Source organism: Botryllus schlosseri, chromosome 11 (assembly GCF_051294905.1).
Source record: "Botryllus schlosseri isolate E-star chromosome 11, Bs_hap1, whole genome shotgun sequence".
In the NCBI taxonomy this organism is placed as follows: domain Eukaryota; kingdom Metazoa; phylum Chordata; class Ascidiacea; order Stolidobranchia; family Styelidae; genus Botryllus; species Botryllus schlosseri.
The window spans coordinates 27,594,203-27,615,451 of NC_137246.1; the positions used below are offsets into that span (position 1 = coordinate 27,594,203).

At 38.4% G+C, this 21,249-nt stretch overlaps 2 protein-coding genes across 2 annotated transcripts in view; one reads left to right on the top strand and one right to left on the bottom strand.

Annotated features, from left to right (window-relative positions):
• Positions 1–21,249, top strand: part of LOC145449716 (uncharacterized) — a 335,502-nt gene that overhangs the window by 55,344 nt on the left and 258,909 nt on the right. The gene's annotated exons all lie outside the window — the stretch shown is intronic.
• Positions 197–21,246, bottom strand: LOC145451035 (uncharacterized). The gene is made up of 21 exons (XM_080329518.1): positions 20,169–21,246; positions 17,950–18,072; positions 16,707–16,907; positions 15,036–15,194; positions 14,252–14,342; positions 12,855–12,918; positions 12,709–12,797; positions 12,602–12,643; positions 12,108–12,205; positions 11,378–11,522; positions 10,888–11,097; positions 10,239–10,361; positions 9,793–9,963; positions 7,866–8,067; positions 7,751–7,803; positions 6,311–6,398; positions 5,706–5,815; positions 4,996–5,085; positions 4,825–4,938; positions 3,728–3,942; positions 197–1,260 (listed from the first exon to the last, which is right to left on the bottom strand). The coding sequence occupies exons 1-21, from the start codon at positions 20,316–20,318 to the stop codon at positions 1,030–1,032; spliced, it is 2,769 nt and encodes a 922-aa protein (XP_080185644.1). The 5' UTR covers positions 20,319–21,246; the 3' UTR covers positions 197–1,029.

Genomic DNA, 21,249 nt, shown 5'->3' on the forward strand with positions numbered 1-21,249 from the left:
ATTGATTGATCACATGCTTTACCAGCTCAGCGCGTCAAGCCAGTGACCGATCGTGAGGTTCAAACAAAACTCTGCGGTAGTAGACATGCCTGTGAAGTCCTCAAGCAGCCAATAGAGATGAAACACGCCGCTAGCCACCTTTTGCTAACGCCACACATGTCGACAATCTGCCCCCGTCAACAAGTTAACAAAACACACGATTTTCCAGTTTAATCGAATGTAAAAACTCAACGAAATGCGAAACAAAAATAAGACCACAATCAACGACAAAATGCTACAAAAAGTGTTCTGATTCCGTTGGAAATAAGCGAGAGATGAAACGTCTACCGAGTGTCACACATGATGTAGAATCACCTGACAAAAAGGGAATGATGCATTAAATACGAAACCAGTTGAAGAAAACTGATAGGACACTTCTAAATATAAAATGGATGGTTATGAGCTCCTGTCGAGGGATGGGCAAAATGGAGTATCCGAGTCGTGCGATTGCGAATAGAGTATTAGGCACTGAGTATTACTTATTACCAAGCCACGGCAGTATGATCGTTGTAGAAAATTCAAATATGTAACTTTTATGTGACCATTTTTAGTAAAATGCGCAGCTCGATTTACTCAGGTACCCGATTTCACCCAGCCCTAGTAACGACCCAGTAGCCCCACCGACTACATTATCTGGCAGTTATAAGACACTGCTATTCAAGTACAAGACAGCTCCCTCCAATTCATGATCGACAAACATCGTAATTGCCGAGGCACAACAGCGTAAACAGATTTGGACAACTAGAAAATTTTCAGCTTTTATAAATTAGATTAGAATTAGAATTACCAAATTATGAAAAAACACCCCAAAATCAAGTTCACTGAATGGAAAATGTCTGTTCACAGAGCTTGGTTTGTTTTTTTTTCACGAAAACCGGATAAGATTAAACTATAAATAAAATACGACCATGGAAACATTCCACAAATCAGACTAAAATTATCTAGTCATCCAAGCCTGCGAACAAAGACAGATTGCTCCCGTTCGCGACATCATTTCTCTTCTAAATCGCGTTTATGTTGGGCTAAATGCGCCTTGTAGAAACACTGTATCGAGAACATCTCTCCGCATATCTTGCAGTGATAGAGTTTTAATTTCGTGACGGTTTCCTGCGTTTTTTTGCCCGTTTTCTGTTCGTCGTCGCTGGAAACGCCGAATTCGTCTTCGTCGGACGACGAGGAATTTTCGCTGCTGTTCATTTCCGTGCTCTGCCTCAGGCCCTCCTGTAGAAAAACGATGCGGATCACAAAATTGTAAAATGTTACAAAAAAAAGAATTACATCAAGACTACATTCATTGCAGCATAATTTATTGACTCACACTTTTCCTCTATCCCTTATCAAGAGTTGCGTTACACTAACAAGCATATAAACATATTCAAATGATGTCATTCTTGGGACTAAATTGAAGTAGATCGTAAATCCAGTAGAATTACCAGTAGTAGCGATTTCTGACTTGGTTAAAAAGTCTGTGTACTAGGCCAAAGGGTCTCAACCGACAGTCCGCGGACAAGTGCCGATCCATGGCAGGTTTCTTACCGGTCCGCTAAAATATTTTATTAATTAAAGAATTAAAAGTTTAAATTTTAAATTGATTGTTTGCGAGCCATGGTTGTAACCGAGTCACAAGGTTCCAAGTCTAAGTCAATCCCCTTTCACAGTTTTGACTCGAGTCATTTTCAATTCACCATCGAGTCAATGAGTAGAGGGTCGAGTCCGAGTCATAGTGTTGTGACTCGAGTCAGAGACCAAGTCATTCTGTTCACTGTTCAGTTTGAGTTCAATCCAGTCGAACCCAATTTTTCAACTCTGCTCGGGTGATATATAATGGCTCGCATTCATATTAGTAATTTTCGTCGGTCTCAACAGTTTCTGGCCCTATTTTCCAAGTATCATGACTGATAGACGAAATACCAATCATGCGGTGACTTTACTATTCTTCGATGTTACAATGAAATGTCTGTCTTGACCGTACTAGTCTCGAGTCATGCACAGTGAGTCGAGTACAAGACCAGTCAATACACAGATTGACTCGAGTTGAGTCATTTTACGCATTTGAAAAAATGACTCGAGTAAAGTCACCAAAATATTGTGACTCGAGTCGAGTCATGACGTCCCTGTTGTAAGCTATTTTTCTGTATGATGTCGTAATTAGGGCTAGTTCGGATATCAATAATTTTCACTATCCGGATAACGGATATATCAGGATATTTTGGAATTTATCTAACCGGTTAACCGGATAATAACTGCCAAGTGAGACAATCGATTTCATTAGGTCTGCATGTAAAACGGATCGCAAAATCATTACACAGTGTTATTGTAGAGTACCTAGTACCTACCTACGCGCGCAGTATGAGCGAATACGAGAAAAACCACGCAAATTTAATGTTCACTGCTTTTGCAATGCCCTCTTTATAAAGCACAGATGAATCAATTGTGGGATCCTGTAGCCGGGACCGGAATTTTGTAACAAAGAGTTCATTGAATGCTTTTTCAGCTTCCACAGAAGTGGGCTGAATAGAAAGCAGCGCTTTGTAGAGAGACAAAAGGTTGGCAGGTCGTACGCCGGAAACTTCAACGGCTTTACATCCTTTTGACCATCCTTATGTTTAGGTTTGGAGTACTAGAAGGACGACTAGCTGATACTGGAATTGATGCCGACATGATACCTCGCTCTAATTCACGTGATCAGGCACGCAGCCAGCCGAAAATGTAGGGGGATTGAAATAAAATCAGGGGGTTTCGATTTTTTTTTCGAATTAATCATCAGCGGAAATCAATTACGCTTGCACGCACGCACATTTTTGCGAACATTTGATGTCATTCAGTTTCGCGGTGTCACTCTCAGAATCACTAATTAGAATACACTTAACGGCATATCGTCAACAAGCCATCGAGAGATAAGAGCCGGTGCATGCTGGGTCCAAGATGGTTAGGCCAGCGATTATATCGTTCGTAGGCCTATTGCAGATGCGATTGTGTAGGTCAACGATAATATCGTGAGCACCAATCCAATGAAGATGCGATTGTGCAGGCCAGCGATGGAATAGTGTGTACACTGCACATGGCCTATTGCAGATGCGATTCTTCGATCCAGTAGAACTATCTTATTGACTATCTTATTGACTTATTGAAGCTTACTAAAACGTGTAAAATGCATTAGCAACGATTCTTTTTTATCCGGTTAACCGGCAGAAAAATATCCGGATATCAGATAGTGAAAATACCTGCGGTTAACCGTTATCCGGATAATCCAACCCTAGTCGTAATAGAGAGTTGATGGTCTACATTGGACGTATGTCACAATGGTGCATGCAAGTATTGCAGAAGTTATTTAAAAGCAGCTTACAATTCGTTTCGGACAAGTTATATGTGAACGCCAATGAGACTTTTAAACAAACTTCGTTAAAATCTGATCTGTGGAAGTATAATCGAGGCTATAGCAAACAGCAAAGTCACATTTATTTCAAAGGACACAGAACATTCACAATCGAGTAGGTGGTATTTAATAGGACATCATGAGCTTCGCCTTCCAGAAACTTCAGTAGACCACATATAAATATCTGATATCAAAAAAGAAGCATTAAAGTTTTCAATTATACATTTGAGCTTCATACAGACGTTGTAATGATACATTTGGGGTTAATTTTGATTTTAGAAGGTTCACCATTGTAAGTAGAGAAAAACCCACCTTTTTGTGTTTCTTGGCGTGACTATTTCGAGCCGCGGAAGTCTTAAACCGTTGCTTGCAGGTTTTGCATTTGAATCTCAGCTCCCCGGTCACGTCGGGCGTGTTACGAGACTGGACTTTGTTCGATTTCTTCGCGGCCGACGGCGAAAACTGTTCCAGTTCCCGTTGCTTCAGAACTTGCTCGGCGTCCATGGAACTCATCTTGGACTTGGTCACTTGAAAGAATACGCGACAATGTGACTTTTCAGCTGTTCGGGGGCAGACTTGGACAACTAGACTATGCTACTTAGTTAGACTAATTAGAGGAAAAATCTAATTCTAATCTAATTTGTCAAATGTTTCTATGTTCTAATTTCTGGTTTTTCTGAAAATGCTTCAGAACTGGGTTGTGACGACGACCAAAGCTTGCTGTACAAAAGATAAAAATTTTCTGGTTTTCCAAGTCTGCTTCAAATAGAACACACCTACTTGCATTCTTAATCGAGCGGTTATCATTTTATTTTAATTCTACTACTCGACATTTTTGAGCAAAACTACTACAAAAGTTGCTTCGGGATCACTTTTTGAGTGAAATTTTCATAAGAACCGTGCGAAATAGCCCCAGTATACACTAAAAAAACATATAATCGAAGATTTTACGCCATTAGTCATTTTGTTTTAATTGCAAATAGTCCTATATGACAGTGATTCAATGTATTTTCAAACGTTCGACCAAAGATAAATCCTATGATTTTGGGAGTAGCCACCTTTGATTAACTAATAAAAATAGATGACCTCTCAGCCAAATAAAATTTTTATAGTTTGAGTTTCTATATAATCAAAAATAGCAGGCTACCTGAACCTAAGCCATCCGTTTGCCTTGATTATTTTAAATTATTATGCCTGTGACGTCATATTCAGTGATACGATTGTTGATATACAATGTTCTTTTCAGTTTGCTGACGGTTACCCCTGATGAGTGTCAGCGGAAACATTCACTTTATTTCAATATTGAATATATTATTCAATTGTATATTGAAGTTCCCTACCTCCAAGCGTTTCTTCAAATACTTGTAATCGAGCAAGTGTCATACTTACGAAACAAGCTAGAAACTCACTCGTCTGTATCTGATCTTCGGAAAGGTCGAAATGAACTTTCCGAATATGCGCCTCCAATTCCGGTTCTTTCCAAAACGTTTTCTTGCATAACGAACAACCGTACGGCTTTTCTCCTGGCGACAGAACGAAATTTGTCAACAGCGATTCCCAAGTCGATGCAAACCCCTCACCTTTACGCAGATGTGCGTCACAGTGCGCTATGTAGTTCCGTCTCGAGATGATGAACCGCTTGCAATTATTGCATTGAAACACCGCTTGTTCTGCAATAAAACATGCACATTGTTATCAAACAAAATGCAGTAATCAAATCTGGAGGTAAAATTAACCCCCATCTCCTAACTTGAATCCAATTGGAAATCGTACAACTGCACAAATTCCAGACCAATTTCAGGGGTTACCTTTGAAAATTTAAAAAACCTAACGGCTCCCGATTACTTTCAAACCTGCCTCCTGAGCGTTACTTCAGTGCTGATTTATTGCGTCTCAGTCAGATTTTATCGTATGTTTAACCATAATTCTCAAAAAAGAGGACTAATTCTAAAAAAAGGACATTTGGGCGTCCACCGAGGACACTTTCAAAAAAGTCAAAAAAGAGGACAAATCCTCTTAAAAGAGAACATACGGTAACCCTAGGCGTAGAGACATTTGCCATCCTGATGATTATGAGGATCAACTACAATTTTATATGAAGTTTTTTCTCATTCTGAATTTGAATACAATTTCCTGGTTTTTGTGAACTCGTTAATTCTAATCTAATTTAAAAAATAATGTGTAGCTATCATTCTAATCCCAATTCAATTCGGCAAAGCTGAAATTTCTCTAGTTTTCCGGCTCTGGATCAAAGAGTCACAGATTTCAGTGACCACGAAATGTAAGTCACCTCTGGAAGCTTGTTTCTTTGAACTTTTCACCGGGGAGAACCCGTCGGCCCAGCACGATGGGGGCATGCCCGGAGAGGCCACAGTGCCGGGTCTGTAGGTGTCTTCTTTCCTGAAGCAATCACAAAATAGGAATTTCTCATAAATCTCAATACGATATAACCGTGGAAGTCGACACCAGAGATGGGTGGGATCAGTCAGCCTTGCTACTAGACCAATGGTTCTCGGCCTGTTTGATCTCGCGGACCGACGAACCGTCAAAAACCTACATTCACATACATTTAATGGATGTAACTTCAATGTAATGTTGGATACTTCATTTAATGCCTTTTAGATCCTAGATATTTACATGTGGTTTTATTGAGGTTTCTGCAAGGTCACGAAGCCCCGTTAGACCACTAAACCAACTGCGATTGTTCGATATCCTTTAAAAGAAACGCGAGTTTGTTATTTACTATAGCCTTTATTATACTGCCAAGTGTAGCCTAATTGCACTGTCGGAATTTAGCGAAGTTAGTGAAAAGTCTACGTAGCATTCAAACCTGTCCGAGACGAATTAGAGGCTATCGGTATTTTAATTGATAGTTTCTGTCGAAAGTATTCTTACTTATTGTCGTCCTTCAACAGATTGGAGATTTCGATGTCGCTTTCGGTCTCGCTACCTCGGTCGTGTTTCCGCCTTTTCTTGTATTTTCCTGCAGAACAAAGAAGACTCATTCGTCCGAAAAACCGCGCATGAATATTTCATGAGCTCAACCCTCTACGCGGCCAGAGAAGGTTACCAAGAAAATCCACAAATTCCACTGGATTCCGCGTTTGATTGCGATCATTTTATCTACAAAGGTTATCCTACGTTTGCAGATCGATAAAATCACGCGGCATGTCATAAAGTCACGTAAAACGTACCACATCGCACTACAAAGCAGAATTGGACAACTAGAAAATGTTCAGCTTTTACAAATCAAATTGGAATTATAGGTACACGATTTTTTCGACATCAGATTAGAATTATGGCTACTAAATATTTTCCAGATTAGATTAGTGTTACAATTACAGCTACATAATTCTCTCCGGATTAGATTAGGATTTGAATGATACCTACACAATTTTTCCTAATTAGATTAGAATTACGCTTATATCTACACAGTTCTCTCCAGATAGATTAGAATAGGAATTATAGCTACACAGCTTTTCCAGATTGCATTGCAAATAGCATGATAGCAACACAATTGTTTCAAAACTAGATAAGAATCAGAATGATGGCTACAAAATATCTTCCGGACTAGATTAGAAATAAAATCGTAACCACACAATTTTTTCAAATTAGATTAGAATTTTAGCTACAAAATGTTTTCCAGATTAGATTATAGTTACAATTATAGTTACATAATTCTCTCAAGATTAGATTAGAATTTGAATGATACCTACACAATTTTTCTTGATTAGATTAGAATTACGCTTATATCTACACAGTTCTCTCAGGATAGATTAGAATAGGAATTATAGCTACACAATTTTTCCAGATTAAATTGGAAATAGAATGATAGCAACACAATTGTTGCATAACTAGATTAGAATTAGAATGATGGGTCACCTTATTCAGGCTATCGATTTAGTCGAAGTCGCCAAGAGCGAGTTTTTCTGCAACGCCTTGGGTCAAGTTTCCAGGCCTAAGGGGTTTGGGGTGTGTTATGTGACTTGTTTTAGGGTAGGGGGTTATCGCTATGCAGTTTGGCTCTTTGAGGAAAATTATTCCCGTGTTGCGTAATTTTCTCGCTGTGTACCAGGAAAATATCTAATTTTTGGCGGTCTCGCCAGAATGTCAGTGAAATGGCAAAGTAGCAAATTTGACAGCTTTGCAGGAACTAGGCTACACGACGGAACCTTTGAAGTATCTCGCACCCAACTAATTAAAATTATAAATGCAACTTTTTACTGCACATTTTATCAAAATTAAATGCAACTTTCTCTCGATTATAGTGCATCAAAAACTTGCCCTAATAATCACACAACTAAAAATATCTAGTTTTCCAATTCTGGTACAAACCTTCATCGTTGGAGTGTGTGTCACACCCAGCCATATCGGCAGTTCTCTTCTTACTGCAAACGATCAAAACCTTGATGTGAATCAAACTGGGCCACAAAAAACAAGATCACAATACCTCGAAGTGTCCCTGTCAACGTGACATATGAAATCGGCCGCGCCCGAGTCACCAGCGCCGTTGTACGCGCTTTGACTCTGACGGTTGAAGGTGGAACTGAGATAGCAAGACGAAGACTCGAGGTCTTTCAGCGATTTCAAGGCTTCCACGTAGGGATGCTTGTTGCTGGGACTCAGCAAAACCGCGTTTGAGATCAGCCAACCTGAACGAAAATTAACACCACTCACACATTCCGACTAGAAATGGACTAGTTGTACGATTAGACTAATTAGAGCGACAAGCTGGTAATATAACTATATAATGTAGTATTATAACCAGGGCGGTTTTTTTTGACATGTCAAAATTTGTCAAAATTTTGTCAAAATTGTAGCGTTAGGTCAACATTTGTCAAAATTTTTCATAAAATTAATAAAATTTTGACGTCTGCATTTTGTTTGGATCGTAGATTTAGCACTGTCGGAGAACTTATAATTTGATATTTTACCGCTTTTAGCCTATTTTATAGGCCTACCGTTGTAAACGGCTAATCGTCTGCTCATTGTGAATCATAAACGGTAAAAAAAACAAATAATAGGTAGACATGGTGTTACGGTCAACGTACCGCAATATCCTAACCGAAGAAAGACTTCTTGTGCATTGCATCATTCTTATATTAAGAAGCGCATGATGAAAAATTGTGATGTAGACAACATTGTCAGAATGAAGCAACACGGTGTGTCACCAGCACCAGCAGTGTACGCACAACTTGAGTGTTGTCGGCCAACAACTGCTGCTGTTGAACGTCCTTGACAAGCTTCTTAGTAAGGACGTGCACTTTCTACCCAAGAATGTAGGAAAGCATCTCTCGTTGTACTACAAAATATTTTAATTATTTCTACCATAATACATATTGTAACCACTGGAATTCTTCATAGGGCCAGATTTCGTTAAAATATTGTTTTTTTCATGCAAAACCATGCCTGTTTCTAAGCCAAAAACGTTTTTTCAGGCCAAACTACTTCGTTAGGACAGTCAGTTCAAACCAGAAATGAAGATAAGTGGTGCAATTTTAACATTATGTGGGAAAACACCTAATTTGCATACGTTAGGTCAAAATTTGGTCAAAATTCATTTTTTTTAGGTCAAAATTTTCTTTTTTTAAGGTCAAAAAAAAACCGCCCTAATTATAACCTAATTAGTGAAATGTTTTTGTGCTTTCATTTTGGTTTTAATCCATTTCCTGAAAATGCTACAGGAGAACTGTAGCCTACAGTGCGAAACAAGCCCACTTGGTATACAGACATTTGCCAACTTGCTTATTGCTGCATTTCTTTATAATTCAGAATTTAATCGAATCCCAAAGATTTTGAAAATTCAGTAATTCTTATTCTAAGGTAATGTGGACAAATTGTGTACCTATAATTCTAATTCTAATCTAATTTGGAAAAGCTCAAAAAGTGGGTGATATTGCCATGCGATACTGAAATGGATCCAAAAACTACTTGTCACTTGCCAATATGAAGTAAACAAAACTTAAAGTAGAAGTAGTATACCAACAATGTTAGTTGAGTTAGTGAAGCAAGTAGTCTACATAAAATCTATTTCAGTACTACAGATAAGTAAAATTGAATAGTATATTCGTATTGAAATGAACCGGAATATTTTCAGCTGACACTCGTCAGGGGTAATCGTCAGCAACTAGTAGAGAATTCAAAAGTGTCAGCGGAAAATATTCGGGTTCATTTCAATATGAATATACTATTCAATTGTGTATTGAAGTTCTGTACCTCCAAGAAGCTGTTCAGAAAAGTAAAAGACTTCATTACCAACCTTTTACGGGGCGATAAAAATATATCAAGATTGATAAGGGTCAAAAAAGATTGGGAACCACTGTTATTGAACTTCTCAAAATGGAACAACACAGAATGACGAATCAAACACCACCGACCTGTGACGTCGATTTTTCTGGCCACGACTCTCTCCAGGGCCGGACAGGTCATCATGAGCGTTTGAATCTGCAATCTCTTGGCCGCGACCCGAATCTCTTCCACGCAGGACAGGCTTCCGATCGGCAGCACAGACGTGTAGATATAGTCCAGGACCAGGCTCAGCGCTTGAGCTGAAATAAACGAGGAGGTGAATCGCTTGCAATGAGACCAGACCACTAGAACTACACACTTTTCAAAACTAGCAACTATCACTAGAACTACTTGCTTTTCAATGCAACAAGAACTAGAACTACTCACTTTAGAAAAACTAGGATCTACCACTAGAACTAGAACTAGTCACTTTTCAAAATCCGCAACTAGAACTTTAAATACAACTACTCAAAAAATCAGTACTTAGTCGTACAAGTCTGCCACTTTTTACGGTTGAAAACAGCACACGGCTTACCCGTGATCCCTTGCAATTCAATGTGGCTTAAAGGACTTTTCTCCAATTCCTCGTGAGCAAATAGCGTGTAAAAGAAATCGCTGGAAGCCGCCAGCACCGATCTGTGAGCCTTGAACACCCTGCCTGTGATGCAAAACAGCTTCATTTTATTTCATTTTTTAATACCACGTTTACGTACCGTAATATCAAAAGGTTTTCAAAAAATTTCTTTTTTAATGTTACTGGATGCCTCGTGAAATTATTAGTTTGTCTAAAAAAAGCGACAGATAATAAATTTGGCTGGATTCCAACCCGCAGAAGTGAAGTTATCGGTGTAAAAAGTTTTGGGTATGAAAACAATAGAAGGCCCTATATACTGTGTCAACTTTTTTCATTATCCACCATAAATAGCCTATTATTTTTTCAAATCCAAGATTTTCTACAAATACAGAAGTTGCTTCTACAGGTTGAAATTGAGCCAAATTTGATATACCGTAATTAATAATGATCGAATTTCCCACCGAACATACTATTTTATCAAATACAGAATCATCAGCAACTAGCAGAGATAGGCCTACATCCTTTAACACATACCATATTAAATCTTCACTCATCAAGCTGGATTACGTCTTTCTACACAGTCAGGGGATGAATCAATACTTCAACTCACCTTCCGCCCCTAACGTAATGTCACACAGCAGCCCCTGCTTACGCTGAGTGCACAAATTGCGAAGCGCTATCCCTGAATGTTTGGCGTAACCGTTCGGCAGAAAATCGTCTTTAAGAGCGGCTACGTAATCCTTCAGGGCAGAACGTTCCTTGCTGCTAAATACTCCGTTACCGCCGTCAGGATGGCTGGAAGTACTGTCGGCCGCAATGCCTGTGAAGTTGAACGTCGTTTGTTGCTAAAAACTATTGCGTGTCTAAGCTAGGACTGGGCATAATGATTCGAGTACTCGGAATGCAATGAAATAGGTGCGGTCGAAAAAATACAAAATTATCTTTAATGTAATGTAGAACTAGCATTTTATTCCTTTCCTGTATAAAAGGTAACGATCTGAACATTCCACATCTTTAATACTGCTACGACGCTCAATTTAGAACCGAACCACTCAGGTACTCCATTTTTCTCAGCCCTAGCTCAAGCATGAGGTACCTACCAGCAGTGTCTAAAGGCAGCGCGTATTGCGTCTGCGCCTCTTTCGTCTTGGTGCGGAAGTACGTCCCCACACTTTTGCTGGTGACTCGGTATTGAGAGAGAAAATTTTTCGTTTTCTTCCTGTATCGGAATTGCGTCGTTTCGTCCTGAACAAAAAGTATCCGTCTTGTAGCATTGCCAAAGCCGTGTTGGAACAAATAAAGTCGTGACTCTAACTGACTAAGAGTCTGGTTACTTTTTCATGGCTTGATTTGAGTAACTTTCCAAAAATAACTCAATTCTTCCATATAACTTGACACGAGTCAGACTAGAGTCAAATTTTTCATGTGACTTGACTCGAACCACTTTGCAAAATTGGCACGACTCGACTCTACATTTCAGAAATGTGAATGGACTCGTGACTCGTAGAAAATTTTCGAGTCAATTCAAGTCATCAAGAAACCGGGGTGTGCCTGTACCAAGCCTGTTCTCAGTTCCTGGTTGAGAACAATTCGCGACTCAATATATTACTTCAATCATCTTGAAAAATTGTATTGCTTGACTTGACCAGCGACACATTAAAAAATTGAGTGACTTGACTTGACTCGACTTGAGTCAAAATGTGCAGTGACTCGATATACTACAACTCGAATTGAAACGACCATCGGTAGTTAATTCAAATACGGCAAATCGTAATATTGACATGTTGCAGAAATATAGAAGTTCCATTTACAATGTAACGTAGCACCAACCTTCGTTTCCACGACAATCTGAGACTCCGCATGAGCCACGCTCGTCGTCCGCGTTTGCGTGCACCTGTCCAATCTCTCCGATATAAAAAGGTGATCGTCTGAAACAAAATTATTTTCACCGTCGCAAACGCGAATCACCTCAACTTAACAAACGCGGAGTTTAGATTTCTTCTAACCAGAGTTGGAGAGGTAGAAAATTTTCAGCCGTCCCGAATTGGATCGGAATCACCGAATTCACGAAAGCCCAAAATTGTATTATTTCCAAATCACAAAAAAAAAAAATGTGTCAAGCTCGGTGTACAGACATTCTAAGGATCAAATCTGATTTGATACGAACTAAATTTGATTTTTGATGTGTTTCGTTCTAATTAGAAAATTTCGGAAAAACTGTCTAGCTATAATTCTACTTCCAATTGTAACCTAATCAGAACAAAAAAATGAAACTATCATTATCATTGAAATCTAAATTGTAAAAAACTGCAGCTACCACCTACCTGGGGTAGAATTACACGATGCCCCGGATTTTGTAGCTGCGTCTACAAACAAGCCGCAATATTACAGTCAACGGACAATTGGAACCAGTAAAACGGGCGATATTTACTTTGCGTGCTTCGCTTTTGCGCTACTTCCGAAAAATCACCTTTATCTTCGTTCTTGTGAGAGGAATCCTCGGTTGCCTGCGAGAGGGCCCTGATATAGAGTTAGAAACGGGCTTCCCAGCATCTGGGACTGCTCATTAATACTCACTTGGCGTCTATAAAGTATGGAACTTGAGTTTGAGGCGACCGCTGTTTCGGTGCGTCCGACGTGCCTGTTCAGAGATTTCATATCATAGAATATCAAATAACTAGGACTTCTAGACGAAAAAATGATTTTTTCGAGCGCTGAAATTCTGCGCTCCACGCCACTGAAAGTGAATTCACCGACAAAAATCATAGTATCGATAAGCTTACTATTTCCCCAGGGTTGTCACCAATTAACAAGGCTCCGAGTCACAAGTCAAGTCGAGTCATTTTCAATTCACCACAGAGTCAAGTTCGAGTCCAAGTCAGCGAGCAGAGGGTCGAGTCTGAGTCATGGTATTATGACTCGAGTCCGAGTCCAAGTCATTGCGTTGACTTCTCAGTTTTGAGTTGAAGTCTTGTTAAATCCACTTTTTATAACTCTATTTGGTGATATCCAATGAAGAGCTTCTTGGAGGTACAGAACTTCAATATACAATTAAATAGTATATTCATATTGAAATGAACCCGAATATTTTCGGCTGACACTCGTCAGGGGTAATCGTCAGCAACTACTAGTCCACTTTTTATAACTCTGTTTGGTGATATCCAATGAAGAGCTTCTTGGAGGTACAGAACTTCAATATACAATTAAATAGTATATTCATATTGAAATGAACCCGAATATTTTCGGCTGACACTCGTCAGCCGAAAATATTCGGGTTGATATCCAATGGTTCGCATTTAAAATATACCAATTTTCCTCACTTTCAACAGTTTCTGGTCGCAATTTTAAGTACCAGTACCAATAGACAAAATCCCAATAGTGTGGTTACTTTACTGTTCTTCGAAATTACAATGAAATGTTGGTCCTTGGCCGTCTGAGTCTCGAGTCATATGACTTGGTCTGAGTCATTTCCGTATTTTGAGAAAATGACTGGAGTCAAGTCGAGTCCTCAGAAAATCGCGACTCCAGTCGGACTCAAGTCGAGTCATTACTCGAGTCATTGCAACCCTGTATTTTCCCACTGTGGTACACGTAGTACACAAAGCTACAGACGTTAGTGGAAATGACATATCTGTAAAGTCGTGATCAACCCACAGCATTGTCACAAAGTGCAAAACTGGTATGGTAGAAAAAATACAAAATTATCTTAAATGTGATGTAGAACTGGCATTGTATTCTTTGTGGTCGCATAATAGGCATATATCTGAAATTTCCACATCTTTAATAGCATTATGACGTCCTAATAAGTGATACTCGGACATTCAACTTGAAGCCTAATACTCTATTCACAATTGAATCACTCAGGCTCAGGCACTCGATTTTGATCAGCGCAACAAATATCCACCGTTTACCAACAAGGATCGGAATAAGATATTAGAACATTGCGAAACATTGAAATAGGCAGTGATACTTACCGGCGGAAGGTTTTGACTCGAGACGACAAAGCTCTGCTTCACGCTTCCGCAAGAGAGCTTCCAATTCAAGAGCTTCCAATTCGCTACCATCCTAACAAACAAAAACGAAGAAAAAATGACAACAGTACCTTGCAAAATAGACGTAAAATCTACAAACCATATTTGGCTCAATTCCTACAAGTGGATGTGCAGTTACTGCAGTAGAAAATTCTATATTTAAAAAAAAGTACTTACGGTGGCAAATTCTTTACTTGTTTATGACAGATCTACCCACCGTAAATACTATAATTCGAAATCTAAAATTTTGAACAACAATAACTTCGCTTCTACTGGTTGGCATTGAGCCAGATTTCTTGTGCATCGTTTTTTCAGACAACCCAAAAATTTCATGGGTTAGCCATTGAAGTGCGAAAAATTTTTATATTTATTTTTATTAAACAAATCCAGAATTTTCTACTACAATCATTTCGCTTCCACTGGTTGGAATTGAGCCAAAATTGGCGTGCAGCAATTTTTAGGTACCTGTAACCTAACAATTTTATCAGGTAGCCAGTAAGATTTGAAAAAAGAGTTATTCTTGAACAGTCCTAATAGCAGCCATGATCTACATTTTAATTTTAATCTAATTTGGAAAAGTTTGAAATTTTCTAAAGGTAGCCTAAAACGTTCCAATGTGACCCAAGTTGAGTCAAAAGTAGACCACACGACTCAATTACCACACCTTCCAGAAAAATAAGATCAAAATTTCAAAATCGCTTGAACATGTGTTTATTTCCGTATTTACCACGAGAATTTCTTCCTCCTCAACGAGATAATCCTCCATCCCCGCGTACTCGGATTCTGGATTTTCTTCTTGATAGAACGCGTTGTATTCGTCTTCGTCCGACGACACTTTGTTTGAACTTTCTCCCGTCTTACCGACCATGGCAGCTACGCGTTCCTCCTGAAATATTTTGGTTATTTCAATATCAATATATCATTCAATTGTATCCTGAAATATGAGTGAAGGCAGACCGGGATATCACATATGCCTACACTAGTTTTACAAAATGTTAAGAAATAACAATACCGGTAGTATACAAAATTTAACAAAGTTTCAGTAAAAGTGATAGGAAACATGCTTTCTGGGCATTCTGACTAATTAAAGAATAAACTTGGCATATAATCTGATAGCTGGTTACTGCATCAGCTATCTATTTAGTAATCTCAGGGCCCACCACTCATTCCCCTATTGTTCCCCAATTGTATCGCCAAATATTATGTTACCGGCATGAAAATTCGAATAACCGGGGTGAACAGTTTGACAAAAGCTCAATTATACAATAACTCCTCGGTGTAATCCGTCAGTCGAAAATATTCGAGTCCATTTCAATATGAATATACTATTCAATTGTATATTGTGGTGCTGTACCTCCAAAAAGTTCTTCGATTACTGTAATTTAGCAAAAATATGTATGTTTTCTTAGTCGGCCATTGTGCTAGTTATCTAAAGTCAGGGTTGGAACCAACTCACAAGGTTCCGAGTCGCAAGGCAATCTCACTTTTATACTTTTGATTCGAGTCAAGTCGAGTCATTTTCAATTCACCATCGAGTCAAGTCTGAGCCCAAGTCATAGTGTTGTGACTCGAGTCAGAGTCCAAGTCATTATGTTCACTGTTCAGTTTTGAGTTCAATCCCGTTCAACCCACTTTTTTCAACTCTGCTAGAGTGATATAGAATGGCTCGTATTCAAAATATAGTAATTTTCCTCAGTCCAAACGTTTTCTGACCCTATTTCCAAGTATCAAAAATGTGGTGACTTCAGTATTCTCGACGTTGAATGAAATGTCTGTCTTGGCCCTCCTAGTCTTGAGTCATATGACTTGGTTTGAGCCATGCACAATGACTCGATTACAAGTCGTTTGTATTGTTATCATTTTGTATTGTCATCATTTGTTATCATTGCAAATTTTGTAATGACTCGAGTCCAGTCATTTGACGCGTTTGAAAAAACGACCCGAGTCAAGTCGAGTCACCCAACAATCGTGACCCGAGTCGGACTCGAGTCATTAAAATCCTGTCTAAAGCTTGATGAAACAACCCAGACTAGAAGGTTTTGAGAAGCCCAATTTGCATTAGTCGACATCCATTCACACAAGTTGGCTTTTTGTATGTCATTATATGAAACAATAGCCTATCTGTCCTGTGACTACAATAATTACTAGGGCCATTTAAAGTCATTAAAGTCATATTTTTTTCTATGCATCAGTAAGTCGTGAAATCAATTTTAAAGCAAAAACCGCATCCATACGGGGTATATTAAGAAAGTTATAAAGTCATATAAAGTCATATTTTCCCAACAATAAAGTCATATAATTGATTTTTTAAGGTCATATAAAAATGGCCCTAATAATTACTAATGGGGTGTCTCAACTATTGAATATTACGTGGGAACACGATAAAATAAAAACTTACCACTGTCAACCCACTCGGGTGGTGTGACGCGGACTTATCTTTCTTCAATTTAGTTTTGTCGACCTTTTTCAGCTTCTTTATCGGCCAGTTTTTATCGAACTGCCTGACTGCGATGTCCAGATCGCGCAGCAACGATTTCGGAAACATTCCGTTCCACGTGTTTCGAAGTTTGAACAAATCCTGACGTACTTTTGTGTCGGCCTGAAAATAACAGTGTAGGTAGAGTCGAAAATTCACAAAATCAACAGCACAGTGCATCCATCTCGAAACCAAGTTTAGTTGGTATCAGACCTACACAACTAGATAATTCTAGTTGTCGAATTAGACTAATTGGAGCGAAATGCTGGTAATCTAATTCTATTCTAATTTGCCAAATGTTTCTATGCTATCATCTTAATTCTAATATAATTTCTGGCTTCCCTAATGATAATACAGTCCAAGCTTGCTGAACAGACATTTGCCATTCTCGTGCTCGCGTGCTCGTTTTTTCCAATTCAGTAATTCTATTTTTAATCTACTTCGGAGAAAGCGTCAAGCCATGATTCTATTTCTAATCTTATATGGAAAAGCAGGAAGTTTTCTAAATTGTCAAATTCTTGGCTGATATGGTCTGTAGATATTCACTGCATAAACTGATGTGACATTACTATGAATATTCATCTGCATAACGTTCCTAAACTTTTCGAACTTGACATATATTCTAGATGTGACATTTGAAAAGATACGCTTTATCTTCACAGATGAATTTTCAACAAATTGTGACTGAACCTGGCACAACATGGTCTGATTACTATTTATACCTAATTGGCGACTAACGATATAAACATATCCTTCTCGTTTGTGATAACAGGCGAATGAGTTGATCTGATACCGTTCAGGGCAGACACACAGCGAGAGACAATTGCATAATATATCTATATTGAAATAAACCCGGATAGTTTCGGCTGACACTCATCAGGGGTAATCGTCAGCGACTAGTAGAGAATAGGAAAATAAATTGTATATCAACAATTGTACCACCAAATATGACATCACTGACATGAAAATTTGATGGATGGCTCATTGCAATAGATTATACACAAACTCCTTTTGTTGCCAGAACTAGGTTGGAGGATTTAGATTAAAGCTGACTCCACGGTAGAGGGAGACGTTATGTGCTAACATCAAACCATGTACCGTAGAATTCAGATAACACTTCCATGAATCGTAACAGGAATGAAGAAACCAATGAGAGCAAGCTTACCTTTTCAAAGACGAATAGAAATGTCTTTATCAAGTTACTCCCGAAAAGTTTGATGTACGGCGAGTAGGATTTCACAATAGAGTCGATCAAATACAAGACTGGTAGCCGCTGGTTTGGAGGGGACTGAAAAATAATTAAAAAATCCTCACACTTTGCAAGAGAGATAGAGAGGGATCAAAATTTATTCATTACCACTCAAGAAAAAAAATGTTATTGAAATTTCAAACGATACAGAAAAGATTGACATTAAACGTTGGGAAATCTATAGCAGAAAAAATGGGTTCAATTCAAAGGTTACGTTTCAAAGCTCGCCACAACACGACACAATTTTGTTTACAACCTCAAATAACGTTTTCAGTTTTAAATGCTGTTGCTGGCCCAAAACTTAATGGACTTACAAGTATATTTGAATTCAACCAACAGACGCAAACCAATAAGAAGCTATATGTAAGTACGGAATTACGTTATTATGGTTCAAGTAGAGAGAGAGAGAGAGAGAGAATTTATTCGGTCCATGAACATTGATAATACACAGATAGATAAATACAAAGCAAAGTATATATAATTCAGAACCAGGCTGTAGCGAAGGGATCGGGAGATCATCAAGTCAGCTACAGCCTGAAAGGATGGTTGTAATATGAAACTTATCACATAATATAACACATTTGCAAGCAAAAAATATAACATATTCGCAATGTATCAGAAACAGATGAAAAACTAAGTGGGATCACAGTAGGTAACCTGAATAGACAAGATAAAACAATTGCACTGGCTACAGGAACGCAAACTAGGCAAAGAGATGCTGATTGACACATTTATAAAGAATGTTCATATTTTCCTACTAGATATTCGTGAAACATTTGTTTAAAGATATGGAGTGGTTTATCTTTAATATGGGGTGGAATGGAGTTCCATATACGAGAACCTTGGAAACTGATAGTCTTAGGATGTTCTCGGGGTAAGAATAGATTCATAGAAGAGCCTCGGGTATTGTGTGAATGGTGACTGGTGAGATGAGTGAAAAAGTCTAGGAAGATTTCTGGTAGGCTCTCATTGTAGTAGCCATGCATGAACTTACCTATTTCATAAAAGTGGATATCTTCAACTTTTAAGATGTTCAAGTGACTATATAAAGGATTTACACTATCTCTGCGATTGGCGAGACAAGTCAATTTTAATTGCTTTATTCTGCAGGCTTTTAATCCGATTCAAGTATTTGGCTTTAGCTGAACCCCACAATACGACCCCATAAGTCAAGTGCGAGTGGAAGAGTGTGTGATATATTGTTAGTCGTGTGGAAAGTGGTAATAGGGAACGAACTTTTCTTAAGATTCCTATGGCTTTTGGTAGTTTTAATAATATTCAATGATTTCTCTTTTAAAATGTATTTTTATCTTCATCTGATCTTCATTTATTAATTTATCACGTAACATGTTAAAACGCTCATATCTTCATATAACTCGACACCTATGCAGTAATAAATTTAGTGTTACAATATTCATTGAGTTATTTACTTATCGTCATTGAATTGGATTTGATGCATGTGGATATATTTGTTATTACAAAATTTTTTAACATTCCAACTCTTGGGTGGCACTGGCACAAAGACTTTGTCAAGTCAGGTTAACCAGTCTATAGGCCGATACAGTTCATGAATTATTATATTTCACATTGATATAATATTACCATTTCGTAATTTGCATTTGATGTAGAATACAATCAGTGATTGTAATATTTTTATTGGCTCAACACACGAAATGTACAATGCGATACACAAGACACAATGCAATAGGCCTAATCAATAGGTAAGAGGGTATCAACAATTTAAAACCCAAGCTCCAGGTACTAAAAAATGCACTAGCACCCATATTTTAGACCAGAGCGGAATTGGTGCCAACGTTACGTGCCATTTTTCAATTAATAATTAAATCATCGTATCCAAGAAATCCTTAGCTGTCACGTGCAATTTAATGCTGAAAACAACAACTATTTCTAGTCCGGATTTAGGAGACACAGTTTAGTTCACCCAGGCTGGAAATAGCTCAGTTCATCTTCAAGAATTTTATCGTTTTAAAAGCATCAGATGTTGCAATACAATCAAAAGATGGTAATGAAATGACTTATAGAGTATGCGCACTGAATGAAAATTAACGCATAAAAGGTACGGTAGATAAAATGAAATTACTCTGACCCATTTTACATAATGATATCACACATACCTGGTACACTTGAGATTCAATCAGCCGCACAAGATCGGATGCATAGCTGTAATTTTCTTCCGCTAGCACCGTCAGCATGTTGATAAGAGGTTTGCTGTTGAATGTGAGCTCTTCGAGTGAAGATCTGTATTCCTCTAACACCGACTCCATACCGATATGTCAATAGTACTGAACTCTACGCAACTTATTGCATTTGCTGCCAAAGCTATATAGGATGTCGCTGAAAGGTATATTTGTAAAATTCAACACTCACAAAGCACAATCAGACTAATAACACGGACATCACAACACTGAAAAGGATTTGCAATTCCAACAGTAAAGCGGGAGGACCCGCGACAGAAACGCGATTGTTCTTGCCATTTGTTGAAGAGAAGGAGACCTCTTTACATATAAAAACATCATATTTTATTTCATAAGATACATGACAAAATCAAACTGTCAATACGTATTTACAAAGAAAACTGGAAAATATAAATTTTCACAACATTGAGCCAAGGATTTTAATCCCAACATTTCATCAGCTGGTAATATAGCTCCGTTTGTACGACCATTTAGAATAAAATATGGCAACCGTTTTATATTCCGAAAGGAAGTTCTCGTTGCAGTCAAGTCAATGGTATAATTTGTATGCAATTCAGGAAGACTGCTGCCCGCAATCATTCAACTCGTCTGAACGTTTGCTATAGTTTGAGCTGACGACGATTTCAAAAGATAGAAAATCGTCAAATCTACTTGATCGAGCATGTCAACATCTTCCGTTGGCTTTACGATGCTAGCGTGAAGCGGGCCGTCCACTCCGATTTCAAACATCACACAATCAACAACAGAACTCGACGCTCAACAAGGTTGCCGGGCCTCAATTTTGCAACGATACTTCGGGGATTATCAGATCATGATCGCGCACGTCCAATCCATGAGTCAAAATTGAGACAGAGATTGAGTGAACGAATATTCGCATCATAGCCTTTATCAGGGCTATGCTAGCATGTGAAACAGCATCTCGCCGGCTATCCGACTGTCGTCAAGCATGTCGAAATACAAGCAATTTCTTTTAAGTGAATACTAGTCAGCCTTACAGATT